General features: G+C 35.5%; 2 protein-coding genes across 2 annotated transcripts; one reads left to right on the top strand and one right to left on the bottom strand.

The window, feature by feature from the left end:
• Positions 1 to 859: 859 nt before the first annotated feature.
• On the top strand, positions 860 to 1384 carry LOC306638278 (keratin-associated protein 13-1-like; the record flags this gene model as incomplete). Its single annotated transcript, XM_079101552.1, has 1 exon — positions 860 to 1384. One exon carries the CDS (start codon positions 860 to 862, stop codon positions 1382 to 1384), a length of 525 nt encoding a protein of 174 aa, XP_078957678.1.
• A 5308-nt stretch (positions 1385 to 6692) lies between these two features.
• LOC306638279 (keratin-associated protein 14-like) lies at positions 6693 to 7221 on the bottom strand (the record flags this gene model as incomplete). The annotated part of the gene is made up of 1 exon (XM_079101553.1): positions 6693 to 7221. The coding sequence occupies exon 1, from the start codon at positions 7197 to 7199 to the stop codon at positions 6693 to 6695; it is 507 nt and encodes a 168-aa protein (XP_078957679.1). The 5' UTR covers positions 7200 to 7221.
• Positions 7222 to 20792: the final 13571 nt, after the last annotated feature.

Genomic DNA, 20792 nt, shown 5'->3' with positions numbered 1-20792 from the left:
AGAGAAAAAGAAAAATCTGAAATTTTTGAGCTTTCTTGTTCCTCCATCAATAATTTTCTCCCCATATCAAAAAAGTGTTTGGCTACTTAGGGATAAGCCAGGCTGATCTCATGGAACTGTTTCAGTGGACTCCTTTGTTGTCCATTTGTCCTTGAAAACATGGCCTGGTCTATCTCAGTGTTTAGTCATCTGTCTCCTAGTCTCTTTGTCTTATCTGTTTTCCAGTTCTCCTCCTTGAATGTGAGACAGACTGTGACTGGCATACTTGGTGTGATAGTGTTTTGTGACTGCCATAATAAATTATCACAGAGGAATATTGAAGAATGGGAAGAGGATCCAGGTGGGAACTGATCCACTGTTCTGCCATAATAAATTACCACAGAGGAATATTGAAGAATGGGAAGAGGATCCAGGTGGGAACTGATCCACTGTTCCAGAAGAAATTTAATGTTCTCTCTCTCTAATCTTAGAAACACATCCACCAGTAAATCTAGATGTGGACAAAGAGGAAGTATGTAACACAGAAGCAGGAAGAACTTCCCTTGTTGAGATGGGGCAGGCATTAATACAAAACAGTCATAGCATTTCTGACATAGGAGTAGTTGGTTGGCTTTCCCTGTAACAATAGAATTATAGCACCATAAATACACTATGAGGAAAACTATTCAAATGCAACAGTAATTACAAAGAGATTACTGAGTTACACATTTGTAAATGAGGGAGCACAGATCTGTAAAGGATGACCCTGTTGGGTACCACACCTACTGCTGAGAGTATATAAATGCCTCTGTCCAGAAGGGGACATCAAAACTCAGAATCTTCCCAGGTACACTCAGCTGAGCTCACATCTCCTGTCATCATGTCCTCCAGCTGCTGCTCTGGAAACTTCTCCTCCCGCTCCTTTGGGGGCTACCTGCGCTTGCCTAGCTCCTGGGGCTCTTCCTACCCCAGCAACCTGGTCTACAGCACTAACCTCTGCTCTCCCAGCACCTGCCAGCTGGGCTCCTCCCTCTACAGGGGCTGTCAGGAGACCTGCTGTGAGCCCACCAGCTGCCAGACATCTTGTGTGGTGTCCAGCCCCTGCCAGCCCTCCTGCTACCGCCAGAGGATGTCCACTGTCTGCAGTCCCTGCCAGTCGACTTCTGCTGGATCTCTGGGCTTTGGGTCCAGCAGCTGCCATTCCCTGGGCTATGGATCTAGAAGCTGCTACTCACTGGGCTGTGGATCGAGTGGCTTCAGATCCCTGAATTATGGAGTCTCTGGCTTCCCTCTCCTGGGTTATAGATCCAATCTCTGCAACCCAATTTTTTTTCCTTCTAGAAGCTGCCAGTCTTCTTGTTACAGACCAACCTGCAGATCTGGTTTCTATGGATCCACTTGCTGATTGTCTATATTATGACCCTAGAGGTTAAAATCTACTTTGAGCAGCATTATTTCATTCTTATCACTTGCTCCTTTTGTTTGTTTATTGAGAGCTTCTTGCATCTTCAACTTTTGGCAAACTCTAACATTGATGAGGATTTTCCCAATTAAGTGTTAGTATTGTAGTATATACTATTTAACTTTCATCCAAGAGCCATTGAAAATGAAAATTTTAATCTAATAAATGTTTATTATCTGGCATCTAATATCTTGTTTGCATGATTATTTTCTTGCCTGTGGCTTTATTATTCAAGGATTTGGAATATATAAGTATAGATTATCTGACTCTGTACCTGGATTTGGGGCACATATAATTTGATAGATTTTTAGCAAATTCTGTTGCTATTTGGTACATTCCCTTTTAGGAGTAATCATGTCTTGGAAGACCATCATTTGCAAGTGCAAATGGATCTGAGCAGCAATAAGAATTGCCCAAAAATGAAGGATATTCATTTTTGCTAATAAGAAAACAAAAAAAAAAAATAGTACAGATACTAGAAATACAGACAACAAGAGTAAGATGTAATTTATAAGGTGATTTGTTTACTTAGAAACTTACCTATATTTAGTATATGAATATAGATATTCAGTCAAGAGAAAAATGAGCTTCAAGCAAATTCTAGGATAAACACTTTGGTCTTAGCCCATATAAATGTCAGGATTCCTGCCTCCTATATTTGAGGTCTTTCTACAGTACATCTGAGCGCTGTTGAATAAGCATTTTCATTCATTGGTCTTAGTTTGCATTCTAAAGCAGAGTTAAAGTCCAAGACCTGGGTTCAGCATATTTGTCACAAGATCCTGGAAAGCAGGTATGACAGACCATGGAAAGAACCAAAGAAGAAAATCTCATAAGGTCACATTTTTTACATGATTTTAAGATGAACAGCTGAGATCCAATCCTGTGAGGACTTTCTAGAAGAATGTGGAATGACTATTCTAATTGTCCACTCCAGGGTCTGATCAACAGAGAGAAGCACTTCATCAGCTCCTATCTTTCTTTAGTTGAACACCGTCTAAGGCATGTAGTTTCCTTGAACCTCAATTGTGAGAATGAAGAATCAGTATGCTCTCTTTGGTTTTCTTAGTATGACTTTTGAGATATTTGAGAACAATCAAAAAAGTGTTGCATATGCTTGCAGGAGACCGTTCATGCAAAAGTGGTTGAAGCCTAAATAAAATTGTTCGCCATAGCTATGCCAGGGATGGATGGCAAGAGTGTGCAATATGGCAGGAAATAACTCAAAATATACAATTTTAATTTAACACTCAATCATTCCTGGGAGAATGACAATAATTATATTCTATAGATCTTATCATGTGTGAGAAAAAGGAGATTCAAAAAGGATTTGAAATTTGGCCAAAGTTTTAATATCAAAGACTTAGTAGATTCTGAATTCTAAAATGAAATTTATTTTGGTTGTTCTTTCCTGAACTTTGTTTTTTGAATATGGGACTCTTAGATTAACCAAGGAATCTTTTATAATTCTGGCACTATGGATATTACTGCTCTGAGTAAATTTAATCTACTATTCCATTAATTAGCCTCACAAGTAGTATTCATAATAAAGAGTAAAGTACAAATAAATTTAGATTTATGAAGAGAGCATCAATAAAGTTAAACTAATTTATTTAAAAAACAATTATTTCATACTTTTATAATTATATCAAAATAAATTTTGCTGTCATGTTTAACTAGTAAAAAGGAATAAGAAAAAAATGAGTTCAAACCTATAATGACTTGCAAACTAAATGAAGAAAACTATAAATTAAAAATGGAGGCGCTCTTTACACAAAACTATTACACCAAATGTAATATTGACTGATAAATATTTGATGGCATCTCAGAATGAAATAACTATAAATTCAGATGACAAATCTTACTTAATTAAACTATCATTATTAGTGGTAGCTAATTCAGATTTAGGAAGCAAGATTATAGATATCAAGTGTTCTTTTTATTGAACAATATGAACAAGAAAAGTGAAGTTGCCAAACTCTTGTGATGTCTTGCTAATAGAGCAAACCAAAGTTCTATTTTGGTGAATAAGACTGAAGGCAAATGGAAACAATCCGTGAAATCACTGAACATCCCTGAGATGCAGAAATAGCCCAGGGCAAAAGGGAAAGACTGAGAACATAACATGGAAGAGTATCTAGCTAAAGCAAGGAACAGACAAAAACTCCTTGCTTATGTTTTGCTATATAAAGTAGCAGTATGCTGGACACAGGGTGTGTGCCTGTCACCCCAGCTACTTGGAGGTTGACAGGAAGATCACAAGTTAGGGACCAGCCTGGGCAACTTAGTGAGATGCTTCTTCCAAAACAAAAATGTGAAGAAGACTGGGAATGTGCCTCAGTAGAGCATTTCTGGGTTCAATTTCAAGAACCTTAAAATGAAACAAAGTAATAAATAAAATACAATAACACTAATAATGACTTAGAAGTCAACAACATACAGGTTCAAAGGTTATATTACAATAAAGGTAAAAGCAGTGATTTGCAGGGTATGGAAAAACATCATTTGCCAAAGCAATCCAATTTCTCTATTTATTTTTTGACATTATAATATTAATAGCTTCTGTGTTGTTAGTAGATTATTATAGCTTATTTATAAATGCAAATGTTTTCCCTCATAGGATTCTTGTATTATCTTAACCCCGATGCCATCTTCACCAAAATTTGTGATTTTTATTATTATGGAGACAATATCTTCAATGTTGAGATTTTTATGTGACTTTACAATAGTAGTATCAAAAAGAACACTGTGAACTTTCCATAGCTTTACTTTGATTATTTGGACCAGATTAAAAAATAGTCACTGGAATTCATTTTATATTTGAAACATTTGACAGTCTCCCACACCGCCCCCCACACACTGGATATTGAACCCAAGAGCACTTAACCACTGAGCTACATTCCCACCTCTTTTCACATTTTCTTTAGAGACAGGGTCTTGCTAAGTAGCTTAGGGCCTCCCTAAGTTGCAGAGACTGGCTTTGAACTTGTGATCCTCCTACCTCAACCTCCATAGCTGCTGGGATTACAGGCTTATGCCACTTGTGCCCGCCTCATTTAAATCTTAATATGAAACTTACTTTATTTGACCTATATCTATGTTTCTCTTCTGCTAATGGAGGGGCATATTAGCATTTTTTTTTCTTTTTTTACATGCACAAGAAAACATAGAATTTAATATGAATGAAAATGATTTCAAAATTACTTAACCAAAATGAAGATTTATACATGAAAGTGAGTTGTGAGTTAGAATTTTCAATTGCTAATGATAAGTAATCATCTTTGGGAGCAGTTTTCTTAAAACTCTTACTGTATTTTGAAGTAGGTATTGATATTTGGTAAAATTTTGTCTTATTTTTCATGTGGTCATTTATCCTAGACAATATTATCCTGTTGAAGAATAAACATCATCAAATTCCTGTACAATCTACATACTGTTTGCTTTGGTAGTAGAAATTCAGTATGAATTTTTTTTTTTTTTTTGTATTTAAAATGATTTTTTTTTCCCATTACTTCCAAAAGGTTTTCTAAATAATATTTAAAGAGGAAAGGGGTTATCAAAAATACAATAAATAGTTGCAGATTTTAACAATATAGTACATACCCAAACCACTGAAGCAAGAGCATTTAGAATATTCTTTATATGCTCTGAAGCATCATGAGCTTGGTGCCCATGCTTCATTCATCTAACCAGAAATTCTCAAGTTTCCCATTACCTCCACCTACTGGTGGTTTGGTTTATTTATATTGCTGCATCTTGCCTGGAGTGGAACTGGCCTTACTAATAAACTGGTCAGGTTAGAATAACAATGAACCTCCACATGGGTCATTTGTTTAAACACATAGGTTGTCCTATCTAGTGTGCATGAGTGTAATTTGTTTTCCAAGTGATCCTGCTGCATGCTTTCTTTGAACAAAAAATGATCTATTTTGTTCAGAAGGATAATAAAAAGGGATGCCTTTTTCAATTTTCAGATTAAACAATTGATTCAAGTCAAAAGGTGTTATTGCATATGTATCCTGTTTTCCAGTAGATGAATGAATCTGTGGCAGAAGTAAAGTGGAGGTCCTATAAACCTATTGCCACTTGTGCTAATAAAATTTCTATTGATTATAAATGAAAAGTAAAATTCTGAAACAATTGTCAAATGGGACTAGCTATTGAAACAAAAATAATAAACTAAGATAAATGGTGATCCTCTGGATAAGGATTCACATTATCTGTACCTCCAATGGACTGTCCTTGACTTAAACCATAAAAAATTTGGGGGGCATCACTGATGGCTCAAGTGTTACCAACTCTCTAGAAAGTCTTCAGAATGCTTCAACAATAGAATATGCACATCGGTTTTGAATAGCTGTTTTCTTCAACAATTTCCATTAACCAAACAACTAGAAAGACAAGAAAAAATTTGGTCTTTATCAAATTTATGTAATCAATTATATGGAAACTGTTTAGCCTATTGGTTAAAAAAATGTTGTAGAGTTAAAGATTTCATTTAAAGACTGGATTTCTTATTTGGCAGTAAAGTTAGCAGAACTGAACCCCTCACTAAATCTAACTCACTAACATCTAACTTCTTTCTGGATATCCTCACTCCAATTTCTCATACATTTCAGAACATACATTTTAAGTAATCTTCCTTCCAAAATTATGTGACAGAAACAATTTAATATTCCTTGTAAATTATATTCACTTAAATATTGAAGTTTTTATTCTCTACACAGTAATAAGCCACTTATGAGTTTGTTATTTTGAAATTGCTCTTCATTTTCTCATCTAAAAATATTAACTGATGAAAAAATTATTAAAAGATGAAACAAATCTTTTGAATCAGAAAGGGTTATTATATTCCTTAAAGTTAAAAATGTTAAATGGTAGGTAGAAGATACAGGAAAATACAGACATATTTAGAAACAGTTTTGAAGGAAAAAAAATACTAACAAGACAGAAAGATATAAGATAACATAATTTTATTTAAACTTACAACATTTTTTACTTTGTAAAATTTGTATCACTAGGCGATTCATTAAGAAAAAACTATGCTCAATTATTACACACTTATCTACATTTATTTTAAACTTTAACATCTTTCTTCCAAAGAATGCATTTCCCAATTACTGGAACTCAAATTACTTCTAATCCAGTAGAAGTAAATTTCTAGGCTGATGATAAGATAGATAGGAGATCAAAAAACAGCATGGATCTTAAGATAGCAAGGTTTTAAATTCGTGGTTCATCTCATATGTGATCAGTAGAAGCCAGATCCACAGGGTAGGTGGTAAGAAGCAGACTGGCAACTTCTTGAGGAGAAATAGGAGGGACGGTAAAAGTTAGATCCATAATTTAGGGATGAGAAGGTGTGGGGACCACAGCCCACTGACTGGAAACCACGGGATCCAAAGCCCAGGAATGGGGAGCCACAACCAACAGATTGAAAGCCCCTGGACCCAAAGCCCAGGGATCCGGAGAAAGCGGTTCGACAGGGGCTGTAGATCGCGGTGGGCCTCTGGCGGTAGCAGGACGTCTGGCAGGGCTTGGACACCACACAGGGAGTCTGGCAGCCGGCGGGCTCGCAGCAGGTCTCCTGACAGCCACTGAAGAGAGAAGAGCCCAGCTGGTGGGTGACGGGAGTTTGTAGATCAGGGCAGTGGAACACGTTGCTGGGGTAGGAGGAGCCGCAGGAGGAGCCCCGTTGTTGCAGGTAGCCCCCGAAGGAGCGAGAAGAGAAGCTTCCAGAATAGCAGTTGGAGGACATGTTGACAGGAGACGGGATGTTTGACAGCAGGCTTCTCAGCTGGAATACGACTCCTTGGACTGGTGCATTTATATACCCTTTTCATAGGGTGTGGTGTCAACCCCGTGGCTCATGAAAACAAGTTACCTACAGGTTTTAATTGAACTGAGAAGGTCATCATAATCTTGCATATGCAGTTCTTGTGGTTTTACAACTGTAAAGTGCAGTCATGTCTGTGGCCTTGGACTTCAGGTAATCGTGTTGAATCTTCAAAGCTATTATTCATCTTCCCTTAGCCGAGGTCGCTGTGCAGATCACTCAGAGAAGCGCTTTAGAGGTAGGCAGTGTCTGGGTTGGGGAAGCTGGCTTAATTAAAAATAATTGCAACCCGTTTCACAATCAAAATTGTTGACACCCGACTAGCAAAGTTGTTAACTTACCTATTCATAGTCATTTCTTTTGAACAAAAACATACGTTGCTTTCCGCGTACAGTGTCAAGCTTTACTTAATGAAAGGTGTCATCAGAAAGCAGCTATACTGACATGCAAGTTGTGTAAGGATTTTTTTATAAAAATCAGACGTCAAATTGAAAGGCTTTAGTGAAATAGAGATTCCCTGGCTTCCCATTAAGAGTTAAGAGTCAATCTGTTTGTTTTTTTTCTTTTTGTTTTACATATGCGTATTTACTGTGCCGTGAGCTAAATAGCACACACAAGTTACTTTATGGTATTTTGAAATGTTAGAAATTATTCATCTAAGATACTGAAAAAATATCAAAATAAGGACAAATCTTACGACCAAAATGCCCAATGCAGTTCTATCTCTAAACAGAGTCACTGTTTCCACAGAAAGGATTCCCCAGAATCTGGAAAATATTCTTGTTCTAAAGAAAACTTATAAAACAATTGTTGGACCAAAGAAAGTATCTTAAGGAGATTCTTTCTTTGCCTCAGAAAGCAACATATATCAGTTTGATTTAAATTGTTTCCAGGTGTTTCTGACAAGTATTACAACATTTCTAAAATAAGGGCCATATTTCTTCTCCCCCCATGACTCAGGATTCTCCTCTATGTAAGAGTGTAATGAAGACTGATACTTGGAGGAAGAGGAGAGATTAAGAAGGTTTAGCTTTCTGTGGCTTATGAACTGTTTGATTTGTTTGTTTCATCAAAAAGCTTTTCCTTGCCACTTCTCACTTCTGAACAAAAGTGTTTGGATGCAAAAGCATCCTTTATTGATGATTGATTGATTTTTTTTTTGAGAAAAGAATGTTCAAAATTACTTAATATCTGATTCCACAGAATATTTTTTCTACCGCAATGTCTTATATAAAAACAGAGGACATTGAAGCAAGTAAGCAGATTCAATTAGATCAGTTAATTGTTTATGTAATATTTTGATGTTCAAGATTTTTATTGACAAAGCAGGAGATCTGGAAACTGCTAGAATGCTTCTTGCTATTCATAATTAAGAGGTCTAACAAATAATAATTGTTTGTTTTAGAAACAGTGGACAAGCTATGTTATCTAATAAATGAAACATAACTGCAGATCAGTTTGTCAACTCAACTCTTCAGATGCATAAAGTCCACGTTTCAGAAGAGAGTCTGGCAACGATATCCACTATTCTATCAGACTGGAATTCCATTGACCGTGTCCTGATTACAAAATTCCCAGGACCCTCAAGATAGAAATCTCATTAGTCACAATAGCAGTTCGTTTTAGAATTTTCTCTTAAAATGTCCACTTAGCAATTCTAATATTCATAGACTGAGTCTCAGCTCATTGTGATTTTAAAGTATTATTAGTTTTGAAGATAGATGTCCTAAGATGTTTTACCATTCCCACAGGCTAAGCATTTCCTATACCTGTATGCTATCTATATTCACAGTTAGATATGGTGAACTGTTTGGGAGAGTCCAGAAAAATCCTCAGGCTACCAAATCTTATAGGACAAACCTACATCACTTGATGGATGTACCACATCAGAGATCCCTCCACCAACCATATTTCAATTCATGAAACTCAGTGGTAACTATGAATTCTTCAATTCCTTGATCCTTCTGTGAAATCTATGCAGAATGGATGGGTACTTTTGGCATTTCCCATTTTCTTAACACTGTGTAGTAAAAATTCCATCCTCTGAGAGGAAAGAGAATAAAGACCTATACTTCATGTATAGTGCTTATTATTTTCTTCTCGATAACATCAACACCACCAAAACACATCACATAAGCACTGTACAGGTAGAGAGTTTTTAATAATCAATGAAGCTTATTGATGACTTCTGTCAAGAAGCAAATGAAGGAGTTGGAGATGTAGTTCAGTGGTAGGTTGGGCATCCAACCTCTGGGGTTCATTACTCAGCATCACAAAATATAATTAATCTTCAAAGCACTCCAGCAAACATTGGACCTTCAGCCTAAACATTCACATACACAAAAGTAACTTGGCTATTTGCATTCTAAGAAAACTAAATCCTAATTTATTACCTTACTCATTAGCAGTATTACCAATTAAATTTACTGGGTTGTTTCTTTTGTAATTTCCACAAGATTTGGGAGAAGGAATATAAAATGAGGATTTTTTTTTTTTTTCCTGCTCTCCATTAGGTTCCTAAACTTGGAGCAGTATAATTGTCTCCCTTGGACTACAAAGTATTTTTAGAGCTTTAAACACAACATAATTTTTGCTATGTTATCCATTTGATCTAGTATCTTGAAGAACAGGATGAATAAACCTCAGTCTTATAGATACAATCATGATGGTTTTCATAAGAAATGGCATTTTTATTTCATGAACAACTGCTTTGGAAAACTAATGAAATTGTTGCATTTAAAAGTTTGCTTTCATATAAAGTTCTTTGAAGGTTAATGTATTTCATTTTTAATGGACCCTAATTAAATATTCTTATTAAAATGGGCACATGCTACACCCTCTGCTAGGGTATATAAGACCCAGTATTGAGGGTGACGTTTACCTCAAACTCTTCACTGCAACTCAGCTGAACTCATAACTCCTGACAAAATGTCTTATAACTGTGGCTCTGGACACTTCCCCTCCCAATCTTTTGGAGATTACCTGAGGTACCCAGTTTCCACCTATAACTCCTTCTACCAAAGTGATGTAGCCTATTCTCCGGGAACCTACCAGCTGGGCTCCTCTTTCTATGGTGGCCATCGGGAGTCTTACTCTGAACCCATAAGCTGTGAAACATCCTGCTCTGGGAGTGGATCCTACCAGACATCAAGGTATCGCCCGAAGAACTTCATCTTCTCCAGTCCCTGCCAGGCAAATTACTCTGGATCTCTTGGATGTAGCAGCGCCAGCCTTGGATCTTTTGGCTATGGAAGCACTGGTTTCCAGTCTGTGGGATGTGGGTCCAACTTCTACCGTCCAGCTTACTTCCCTTCCAGAAGTTGCCAGTCGACTTTTTACTGCCCAGCCATTGGCTCTCACTATTTTGGATCATCTTACTGAATATTCCTCATCCTTTCATAATTATTTCTGCACTTTATGGAACTTTGACCTTCCACTTATCCAATATCTGTGATTGCTGACAATTTTCATCACTAGGATTCACCATCACAGTCTCCTGGAAGTGAATAATTTACTGTGGACTAAGAAATCTGGGTCTGTGACCTTCCCTAAATATGACATGAGATTGATCTTGAATTTTAATTCTTAGGCCAATGCTTAGAATCACTTCTGTTGTCCTCTTTCTGAAATTCTTCTCTCATTATTCTCCTTTCATACAGTGATTCTTCATTAGGCTATTTTATTTAAAATTTTTTTAAAATTCTCTAACATGAATTCTGACATTCCATTTTCTTGCATTAATATGACACATTTATTAAATGCACCCATATCTTCAACAGTCTTTAGTTTCTGTTTTCCCTGTTTCATGTTTCATTAATATTTTTTGGACATGAAAACAGGAGCTTTCAGAGAAAATTCAAATATATGAACCAATTACATCATATCTCATATCTTAAGAGATTTAACATCTTCTCATGATTACATGTGTGCATATAATTGCATCAGAAATTCTGTTTTCAGAGGGACATTCATTGACAAAAGTATGTCTTGAGCTACTATTGTACAACAGGCATTGTTCTGAACAAAGACACAAATTATCTGCCTTCAAAACACAAAATTCTAACTTAACATCAGGTGACAAGTCAATAATGGGGAGCAAACATAGGATTCAGTGGAAACACAAGGAAGGACTTGGAAGAGTCTGAGAAAATCACATAAAACCCATTATTCAAAATGAAAAGCTCAAGTTACTACTCATTTAAACAATACAAATCTTACTGATGTATTGTGTCAGTTGGAGTTCTTTGAAAAGCAGACACCAAATGGGATTAGACAGGAAAGGCATTTGTTGGTGAAAATTCTTGTGAGGGAAAATGGGAAGTTATTTGGAAAGGTCTGGGAGAGCCATCTTGCTTTGATGTATGTCTGATGGAAGTGAAGGACAGAGGGAAGGAAGGCTGGGTTAGATGAAACTTCTAAGCAAGTCACCCCCTTAAAGGATTCCCACATCTTACCAAAACATGCCTGCCATACCCCTGCTGGGATCATTCACAAATCAACAGCAGAGATCAGCATGAACTTGAATGTCTATCAATCAATAATACTACCTGAAATAGGAGACATGAGAAATATGTTTTCATAACTTTTATGTTCATGATATTTATTCATATTTTAAATAAGCCTGATGAATAATGGTGAAATGATATATTCTGCATATTTTCTTATCAAAAGTCAATCAAATCAGGCCCCACATAGAACCCACTGTATGAAAGACTAATACTATAATAAAATAGAAGTGAGAACTGAGAATTATTAGATAACTATCTAATAATCTAATAATTTTAGATTTATTTAATGATTATTTATCTAATAATTTTAGATTTATTTTATCTAATAATTTTTATTATAACTAATATATTAACCAGAATGGACACAGTCAGGCATGATTAGGAAATGACTTTTTTTTCTTTCTTTTTTTTTTCTTAATACCACTGAACTTCATTCTTGATCTGATGGCTTTAATTTCTGTGAAATCTGAATGATGCAATGAGAAGGTCTGTGATCATTAGAATCTCAGTAAATATTTTATTTCATATTAGTAACTAAATCCAATCTAGTATGAGTTTAACAACAATCCCTAGAGCCACATCAAATCTCTTTTTCCTGCATATCTGGTCTGTCATGTGGTTCCACAGACCACAGGTGATCTGGAGGAGCTTGCTCATTTTTTTCTAAATCAAATTACGTTTCTTGCTCTACCTTGTCTTCCCTGTTTAGCTTCCCTTCTACCTTTTAACCCAAAAGAAAGAATTGGAGGAAAGGAAAGAACATTTGAGGCCACTGGTCTCCTCACCATTCTTTAGACCACCTGTGTTATCATCACTTTGTGGTTCATTTCTGCAAATTTTTTTCTGAGAAATTAGATTGTACCAGTAAAGCATTTCACTGAGTGCTTCAGGAAATTTGTATAGGTCGATTTATTGGAGACAATAGTCTACAAACCTGTATAAACATTGCCCTAATTAAGCAGCAGTTTGTGTATCGAAAAACTTATTTCAGGTCTTTCTCTTTGCTATGCCCCCTACCCAGTTCTACAGGATTATATAATGAATTTGTCCAATTCCAATTAGTTTTCTGCAGTGAAAAACATACTGTAAACCATCTGAGCCCAGAATCCCACTTCTGTTCAGAGATCCATCTTGTTTTGATAACATTCTTTCTTAATGCATTAAGTTTGAATGCTGTGTTTTGCCTTATTAACAGATTTCTAGCAATGTTATATCTTACTCAGGAGGGACAAAAAATTATTTTCATTTCATCAGTGACTGCCTTTGCTGTTGAATATTCTACTATCACATGCTCCAGACTACATGTTTTTACCCCCACTCTGATATGTATTAAAAATTTAATCCCAATTTTGATGAATTTAGAGATGGGGCCATTGAGACATGATTAGTTTTTAAAGATGGAGTCCTCACATTAATGTCCATGTAGAAAAGACACAAGGGAGCTTGTTTCCCCTCTCTCCAGTCTCTGCCATGTGAGGATTCAGAGAGAAGACCCCCATCTGCAAACCAAACTATCCTACTCAGGAATTGACTTGGCTAGTGCCTTGAATTTGCACTTCCCCAGCTCCAGAATTGTGAAATAAGTCATGGTTGTCTGAGCCACCTGGTCTATAATATCATGTAGCAGTCAAATTCAACTAACATATCACTTACATCTCAATACCAGCTCTTTCACCAGTAGAGAATTGGGTGTTGAAAGATATCTATCAATTCCCTATCCTCCCCTTTCTCTTTGTCTCTTCCTGTTCTTCTCTCCTCGTTTTATCTGTCATCTATCTATCTATATCTATTTCTATCTACCCATCCATCTAACTATCTATCCTGCATTAGAGAAAGTTTAAGACATTAACTCACATGATTGAGGGTTTGGAAGGTTGGAAACACAGGCAGGGTTGCTGTTATTTAGTCTGAGATTAAACTTTCTTTTCTGAGAAATAATTGTTCTTAAGGGCTTGAACTGATGGGTTGAGTCATATCCCCATTATCAAGGACAATCTCCTTGATTTAAAGTCAACAGGTTATGAATGTGAACCACATCTACAAAAGGCATTCACAGCAACATCAAGATTATTGTGTGACTAAACAACTAAACAGCATGGTCCCGTCAACTTGACACATCAAATTAACCATCTCAGTCTCCATTTTGTAGAAACTTTACCCTAAAAGACTGTGTCATAATATATGACAGCACTTTTGGTAGTATGAACATTTTGACGATATTAATTCTGCCTATCCAAGAACATGGGAGATCTTTCCATCTTCTAAGGTTTTCTTTAATTTCTTTCTTTAGTGTTCTATGGTACAGAATAGAGGACACAGACACAAGCCCAAATCAACACAATTTTCTCATACTAGACAAAGGTGCTGAAAATATGCAATGGAGAAAAGATAGCCTCTTCAACAAATGGTGCTGGGAAAACTGGAAATCCATATGCAACAGAATGAAATTAAACCCCTATCTCTCACCGTGCACAAAGCTCAACTCAAAACGGATCAAGGACCTCAGAATCAGACCAGAGACCCTTCATCTTATAGAAGAAAAAGTAGGCCCAAATCTTCAACTTGTTGACTTAGGATCAGACTTCCTTAACAGGACTCCCATAGTTCAAGAAATAAAAGCAAGAATCAACAACTGGGATAGATTCAAACTAAAAAGCTTTCTCTCAGCAAAGGAAACTATCAGTAATGTGAAGAGAGAGCCTACAGAGTGAGAGAAAATCTTTGCCACTCATGCTTCAGATAGAGCACTCATTTCCAGAATATATAAAGAACTCGAAAAACTCTACACCAAGAATACAAACAATCCAATCAACAAATGGGCTAAGGAAATGAACAGACACTTCACAGAAGAAGATCTACAAGCAGTCAAAAGATACATGAAAAAATGTTCAACATCTTTAGTAATAAGAGAAATGCAAATCAAAACTACCCTAAGATTCCATCTCACCCCAATTAGAATGGCGATTAGCAAGAATGCAAGCAAGGGCTGGGGAGATAGCTCAGTTGGTAGAGTGCTCGCCTTGTAAGCACAAGACCCGGGGTTCAATCCCCAGCACCCCCCAAAAAAAAGAAAAAAAAAAAGAATACGAGCAACAATAGGTGTTGGAGAGGATGTGGGGAAAAGGTATATTCATACATTGCTGATGGGGTTGCAAATTAGTGCAGTGTGAATATTCCTTAGAAAACTTGGAATAGAACCACTATCTGACCCAGGTATCCCACTCCTTGGCCTATACCCAAAGGACTTAAAATCAGCATACTACAGTGATGCAGCCATATCAATGCTCATAGCTGCTCAATTCACAATAGCCAGATTGTGGAACCAAACTAGATGCCCTTCAATTGATGAATGGATAAAGAAACTGTGGTATATATATATACAATGGAATATTACTCAGTAATAAAAATAATGAAATTATGGCATTTTCAGGCAAATGGATGAAATTGGAGAATATCATGCTAAGTGAGATAAGCCAATCTCAAAAAACCAAAGGACGAATGATCTTGCTGATAAACAGATGATGACACATAATGGGGGTTGGGAGGGAGGCAAGAATGGAGGAAAGAGGGACTGTATAGAGGGAAACGAGGAGTGGGAGAGGTGGGAAAAATATAACAGAATAAATCAAACACCATTACCCTATGTAAATGTATGATTACACAAATGGTACGCCTCTACTTCATGTACAAACACAGAAACAAGGTGTATCCCATTTTTTTACAATAAAAATAAATTTAAAAAAATATATGACAGCACAAGACTTAAAGTAAGAGTAGATCAAATATTTCATAAGTAATATTCCTACCAGTTTGCAAAATTATTTCCTTAGCTTTTTTTTTTAAAGATCATTTGTTTAGCTTCATATGTACAATTTGTATGAGAGATTTCTAGCATTGTGTTCCTATTGGCCACTGGAATAACTAAACTTCAACAAAATGTCTGTGCATATTCAAAAATCCATCACCATCCTCCAGAGAGACTCTCCCTTTCTCCAGTTCAGCTCTGTACAGAATACAGCTATGTGTGCAGTCCCATGTCTGCAAGCCATATTAGGACTGAGGGCAGTGTCTGGAGAATTTGTTTCTACAATTGTTTTTAACCTCTGAATCCCCCTTATGCTACTTCCAACTGTCCTATTTCTCATGTTTATTTCATTCTTGTACTACTTTTTTGGGTTAACCTTTTTTTTTTTTATCATTCTCTATTTTTTCTACTTCATTTCTTTCACTTTAGTCAAATATATTTTATTTTTTCAGTTTCCATAGATTTTGGTACTGTTGCTTTTGGGCCTGGTAAGTGTTAGGTTTGAGCTATTTTGCACATTGTAATGATTAGCAACATACCCTGGCCTTTTCCCACTAGATACCAGTAGCAACCCCCAAATTGTAATAATTAAAAGTGTTTCCACACATTGCCAAATACCTTCTGCAGACAAAATCGCTCCCTGCATAGAACTGCTATTTTAGACGGATATCCAAGGAACTAATGATGTGGGATATTTCTTAGCTGTGGACACTGGCCGCAAGCCCTATTTGGGATGGCATAGGACAGCAATAATTCAGGACAATATTATTCCATGCATGGATGAGGTACTATGACTGGCTATTGAAAAACGGTATCTATTCTTCATAAATCTAAAATGATTGAGGACTGCTTACACAACAAATGTTATTCCATGATTGCACATGAACATAATAATTGTGAATAGTTTACATTAAAAAGATCCAGTTCATTGTAATTAAAGAAATATAATGAAAATTTTGTGATAAGATTCTCAGTTCTAAAATTTCTAATTCTTCTGTTGGGATCATACCTACTCATGATCACCATACACTAAGAAGTGATGGTATGACTTGGATTATCTTCTCACTATATTTAAATTAAGATTAATTGAGACCAATTTTAATGACAGCAATTTTCTGTTTCTTGTGTATTCTCAGAACTTTCTTCAATTTGTTCAACTTGTTCTATATGCTCTAGGACAGTGAAGCCAGGTCTGTAGTGTATGTAACCAGCAGCGATGGCAAAGACCCTAACTATAATATTTCATTCTACAGTTTGTATCTGGCATCCCAGGCTTTGCCCTTTGAGTCTCTCGATGTCTGAGTCAGACCATCATAGCACTTTATTATGAACTTCTTGAGCTGTTTCTGTCAAATATTTCATGCTAACCAGCACCAAGTCAAAGGAGTCACATTTCAAATTCCAGAAAGCAAATTCATCTAAACAAATAATTATTATACTGCTAGATGCTGGAAGATGCAATTTAAAAAGTATATACATATATATACATATATATATAATGGAGTCAACACACAGATTTCATCAGTATTACAAACTATTATTTTAGTTAGAACGATTGTGATGACTAGTTTTATATGTCAGCATAACTGGGCCAGGGAATGCCCACAGACCTGGTTTAACATATGGGTGTGTTTTGAGTTTGTTCCTGGGTGAGATCAGCAATGAATCTGTGCTCTCGGTGAGTAGATGGTCCATCCTTAATGTGGGTAGACATCAGGAGAACAAAAGGTGGAGGAAGATGGAGTTCCTTCATATTCTGCCTCCCTTTCCTGCTTGGATGGCAGATCTGTTTTCTCCTGCCCTTATATTGAGATTTATATGATTGGATCCCCTAGTTGTCGGGCCTTTGAACTCAGACTAAAATTATAAGACCAGCTCTCTGGAGTTTCAATCTCAGGGACAGCAGACTGTGGGACTTCCCAGTCTTCATAATCAAGTGAACTAATTCCTGATAATAGATCTTGCTTTCTCTTATGTGTATATATATATTTTTTTTTCTTTTTTTTTGCACTAAAGATATTATTAGAGGGATATTTAAATGAATAATTTCATTTTCAAGTGCAAAATATTTCAGATTGTGTGAAAACTACACACTGACAATGGCGACCAAGCTTAGCCTGTATTTCTTTCCTAAGAAAAAAGGCTCATGTAAATTTCTAGGAGACTTGGAATTTTCCCTTTACAAAAAAACAAACAAAAAAACTATCTTACAGAGAGTTTTATGTTTACTTGAGAAACCAATATTTCCAGCCAACAGCTAATACAATAATCACTTTCATGTTATTCAAAAGAAAATGTCAAGATACAAGAATAATAAAATGTTTTTATTTCCTGTTCTAAAAACAACTACTAAAATGTAAGTCAGGATTTAATATCTCCAATCTGGTTTCTCATTTGCATCATGAAGGCCAAGGTCATGGCACAGATAAAAACTATTCAGAATAAGATCTACAGTTGATGTACTTTCTAGGTTGGATATGTACCCTATGTACTCTTTATACTTGCCCCATTATCCCAACTGATATATACATACAAATATGTATAGACAATATATTTTGCATATGTATATTATATGATAACCATATGATCTCCATTGGTCTCTATTGTTTCTCTTTTTCTGGAGAATCTAAATATATTGATATACTTTTATTAAAAAACCATGAAGTTTGGAAGAATTTTCCCAGAAAAGGTAAACCTTAATTTAGGGTTTGTAGGAAGATAACCATGGATGGAAAATAAAATTGCAAGGAAGAAAATATCACAGTAAAATGTATACATGAGTGTCTAAAGAAGGGTGAGGATTCATCCTGCAGGGTATACGAGGAAAAGATCCTGATTCTGAACTAGAAAGGTCATTTGGCTGTGGAAAGCATATTAAATATGTTAAATTTAATATTGTGTAAGAAAGAGATTGTTGGAAATTTCAAATTCCTTTTCTGTCAACTAAATGTAATAATATTTTTAGGGGATGAGATTTTTTAATGAAAAGTTTATTCACTTTTTACAGGTAATATTTCATTTAAAATTTTCAGTCCACTTTGTTCATGTTTTATCATTTGGAATTTTTCTGGCTCAGAAAGTTATTAAAATATTGTAGAGTTTGAATACTATGTCATGATTTTAACTTGTCAATGAAATATAATTTAACTGAGAATTGAAATCTTCAGGATATTCATTTTCACATTATTTTCAACAGCAAAAAAATAATTCCACATTTTGTTGGATTTAATTTTAAACAGCATACATGTTATAGAATTTTTAAAAATTTATAACAAAAATTTGAGTTGGTTATCAAATCTTTTCTTAACATAGACATTTGAATACAGAGAAGTTAATTCATTGAGGATCACATTGTAAGTCAGTAGTATATAGTAAACTCACATCTTTTTAAAGTTCTTTGCTTTTTCTATCACCTTTATGCAAGAGTAAATAAGTAGATGAAAAGACACTCATCCTGATGATTGCAAACTGTCACAATCTTCTGGGTTTAGTATGTATTTTCCCTATTAATATTTTCTAAGCCTTTGGAATCAGGAAATATTGAGCATTTTTTTTCCAAAAATTTTGGTTACCAGTAATTTGTGCCACTAATAGTTAATTGCATTTTTATAATTTATTTTATATTGTCCACTAGAAAGTATCCATCAGCACACAAGAAGGAATGTCTTAGATATGTATTTGAGACAATGGAGTACAAATAAATGAACTGTGATATTGAAAATTACTAAGGAGGTGAGCAGTATCAATGCAAGTAAAGGGAGGTTCTGCATTGATACCTATACGCAAAGGTAGATGTTGATACCTATACGCAAAGACAAGAGCATCTTTCTTGCATAAGGCACAATGTACTTTTAATAAATGTGTTTGGCTTAGACTTTTCATTTCTACTGTTAGAGATTTCTAACTATTTTGATACTGACTTCAGTAACTGGATTTTGCATTACTGCAGAAGGAACCAATTAGAAAATTAAAAACATGGAACTTTTAAATTTTATTCTTTTATATGTCATACTCAGAATATTCTGCATATTAAAAGAGCAAAGAAGGTCTATTATGATAAATCCTAAATTGCTCAAGCTCATAATGCTGAGAAGCTCTAAGATTCTGGTCGATTGATTGAAAATGTATTCTATTTCTTTAAAATCACTTGTTAAATAAAACTTTTACAATTAGTTACTATCTTCTGTCTGCAGAGATTAAAGGAAACATCATCTGAGCAACACCTGTTATGTAATGGGAGACAGACAACTCGTTGCAGCATTTATTCTCACCCATTTTAATTTACATGCCCTAAAATATGATTTCTTTTGTGGATGGACCAGTGCTTATAGAATCTCACGCTGTAGCAGTCACTGTGACGGCTTTGACTTTAGAAAGATAAAAAAATAACACAAACACTGACATGACAGTTTGAAAAATAAAGTGGTAGAAAGAAAGAAAATCCTCCTGTGTATCCAACTGCTCTGGAAACAATGGGCTCTATCCAAATGCTGAAGAAAGTGGTTTTCAAGTGCTGTAAGGTTGTGATGGACACTTTCCTTAGCGCTTTGGTTACTCCCCCTTATGCATGTGCCCTCAGAGCTGTATGCAAGTCAGCGCCACCAACTGACGTCCACACCATCCCAGGGGGCAAGTCCACTTTGCCATCAGGATATGATGGCTGCAGCCCAGGTTCCTGCCAAGCAGAAGCTTTTCAACCTCCTATGACCATCACCAAACTCCAAAACACATTTTATTTCAGAATCCCTTTCTCTCTTCTTTTCTCTGAACAATCAAATTTCCAATGACTGATAATGGAAACTTACCCCATTCCATCCCTTCCTATTCTATTACTTCCATTAAAATAAGTTCTGATCACTACCAAGAAATATATTTTGTGACTCATGAAAGATCACAAGTCTCATGTTTTAGGGATGCTTGGTATAAAGATACTCACATGGAAATGATTCAGGTGACCAGATAGCAAAACCTTTCCATTTCTTTATAAAATATTCAGAACAGTTTCTAATAAACCACAATTCAATCATTGGGTATCTAGATGCCACAGAAGAAATTTTTATTTTTGGACAATTTTATCTGATAAAATTACAAACCTTGGACTCAAAAATAATTGAGGATAAAATCAGAGTTTCTACCTGAAAAGAAATGAATAAAAATTAGAAAAATACATTAATTAAAGTTAATTCAATATTTTAAAAATAA

Source organism: Sciurus vulgaris (genome assembly GCF_902686455.1).
Source record: "Sciurus vulgaris genome assembly, chromosome: 10".
In the NCBI taxonomy this organism is placed as follows: Eukaryota; Metazoa; Chordata; class Mammalia; order Rodentia; family Sciuridae; genus Sciurus; species Sciurus vulgaris.
Note: the sequence above shows the minus strand (reverse complement) of the source record. Positions and strands in the feature narration are given on the sequence as shown.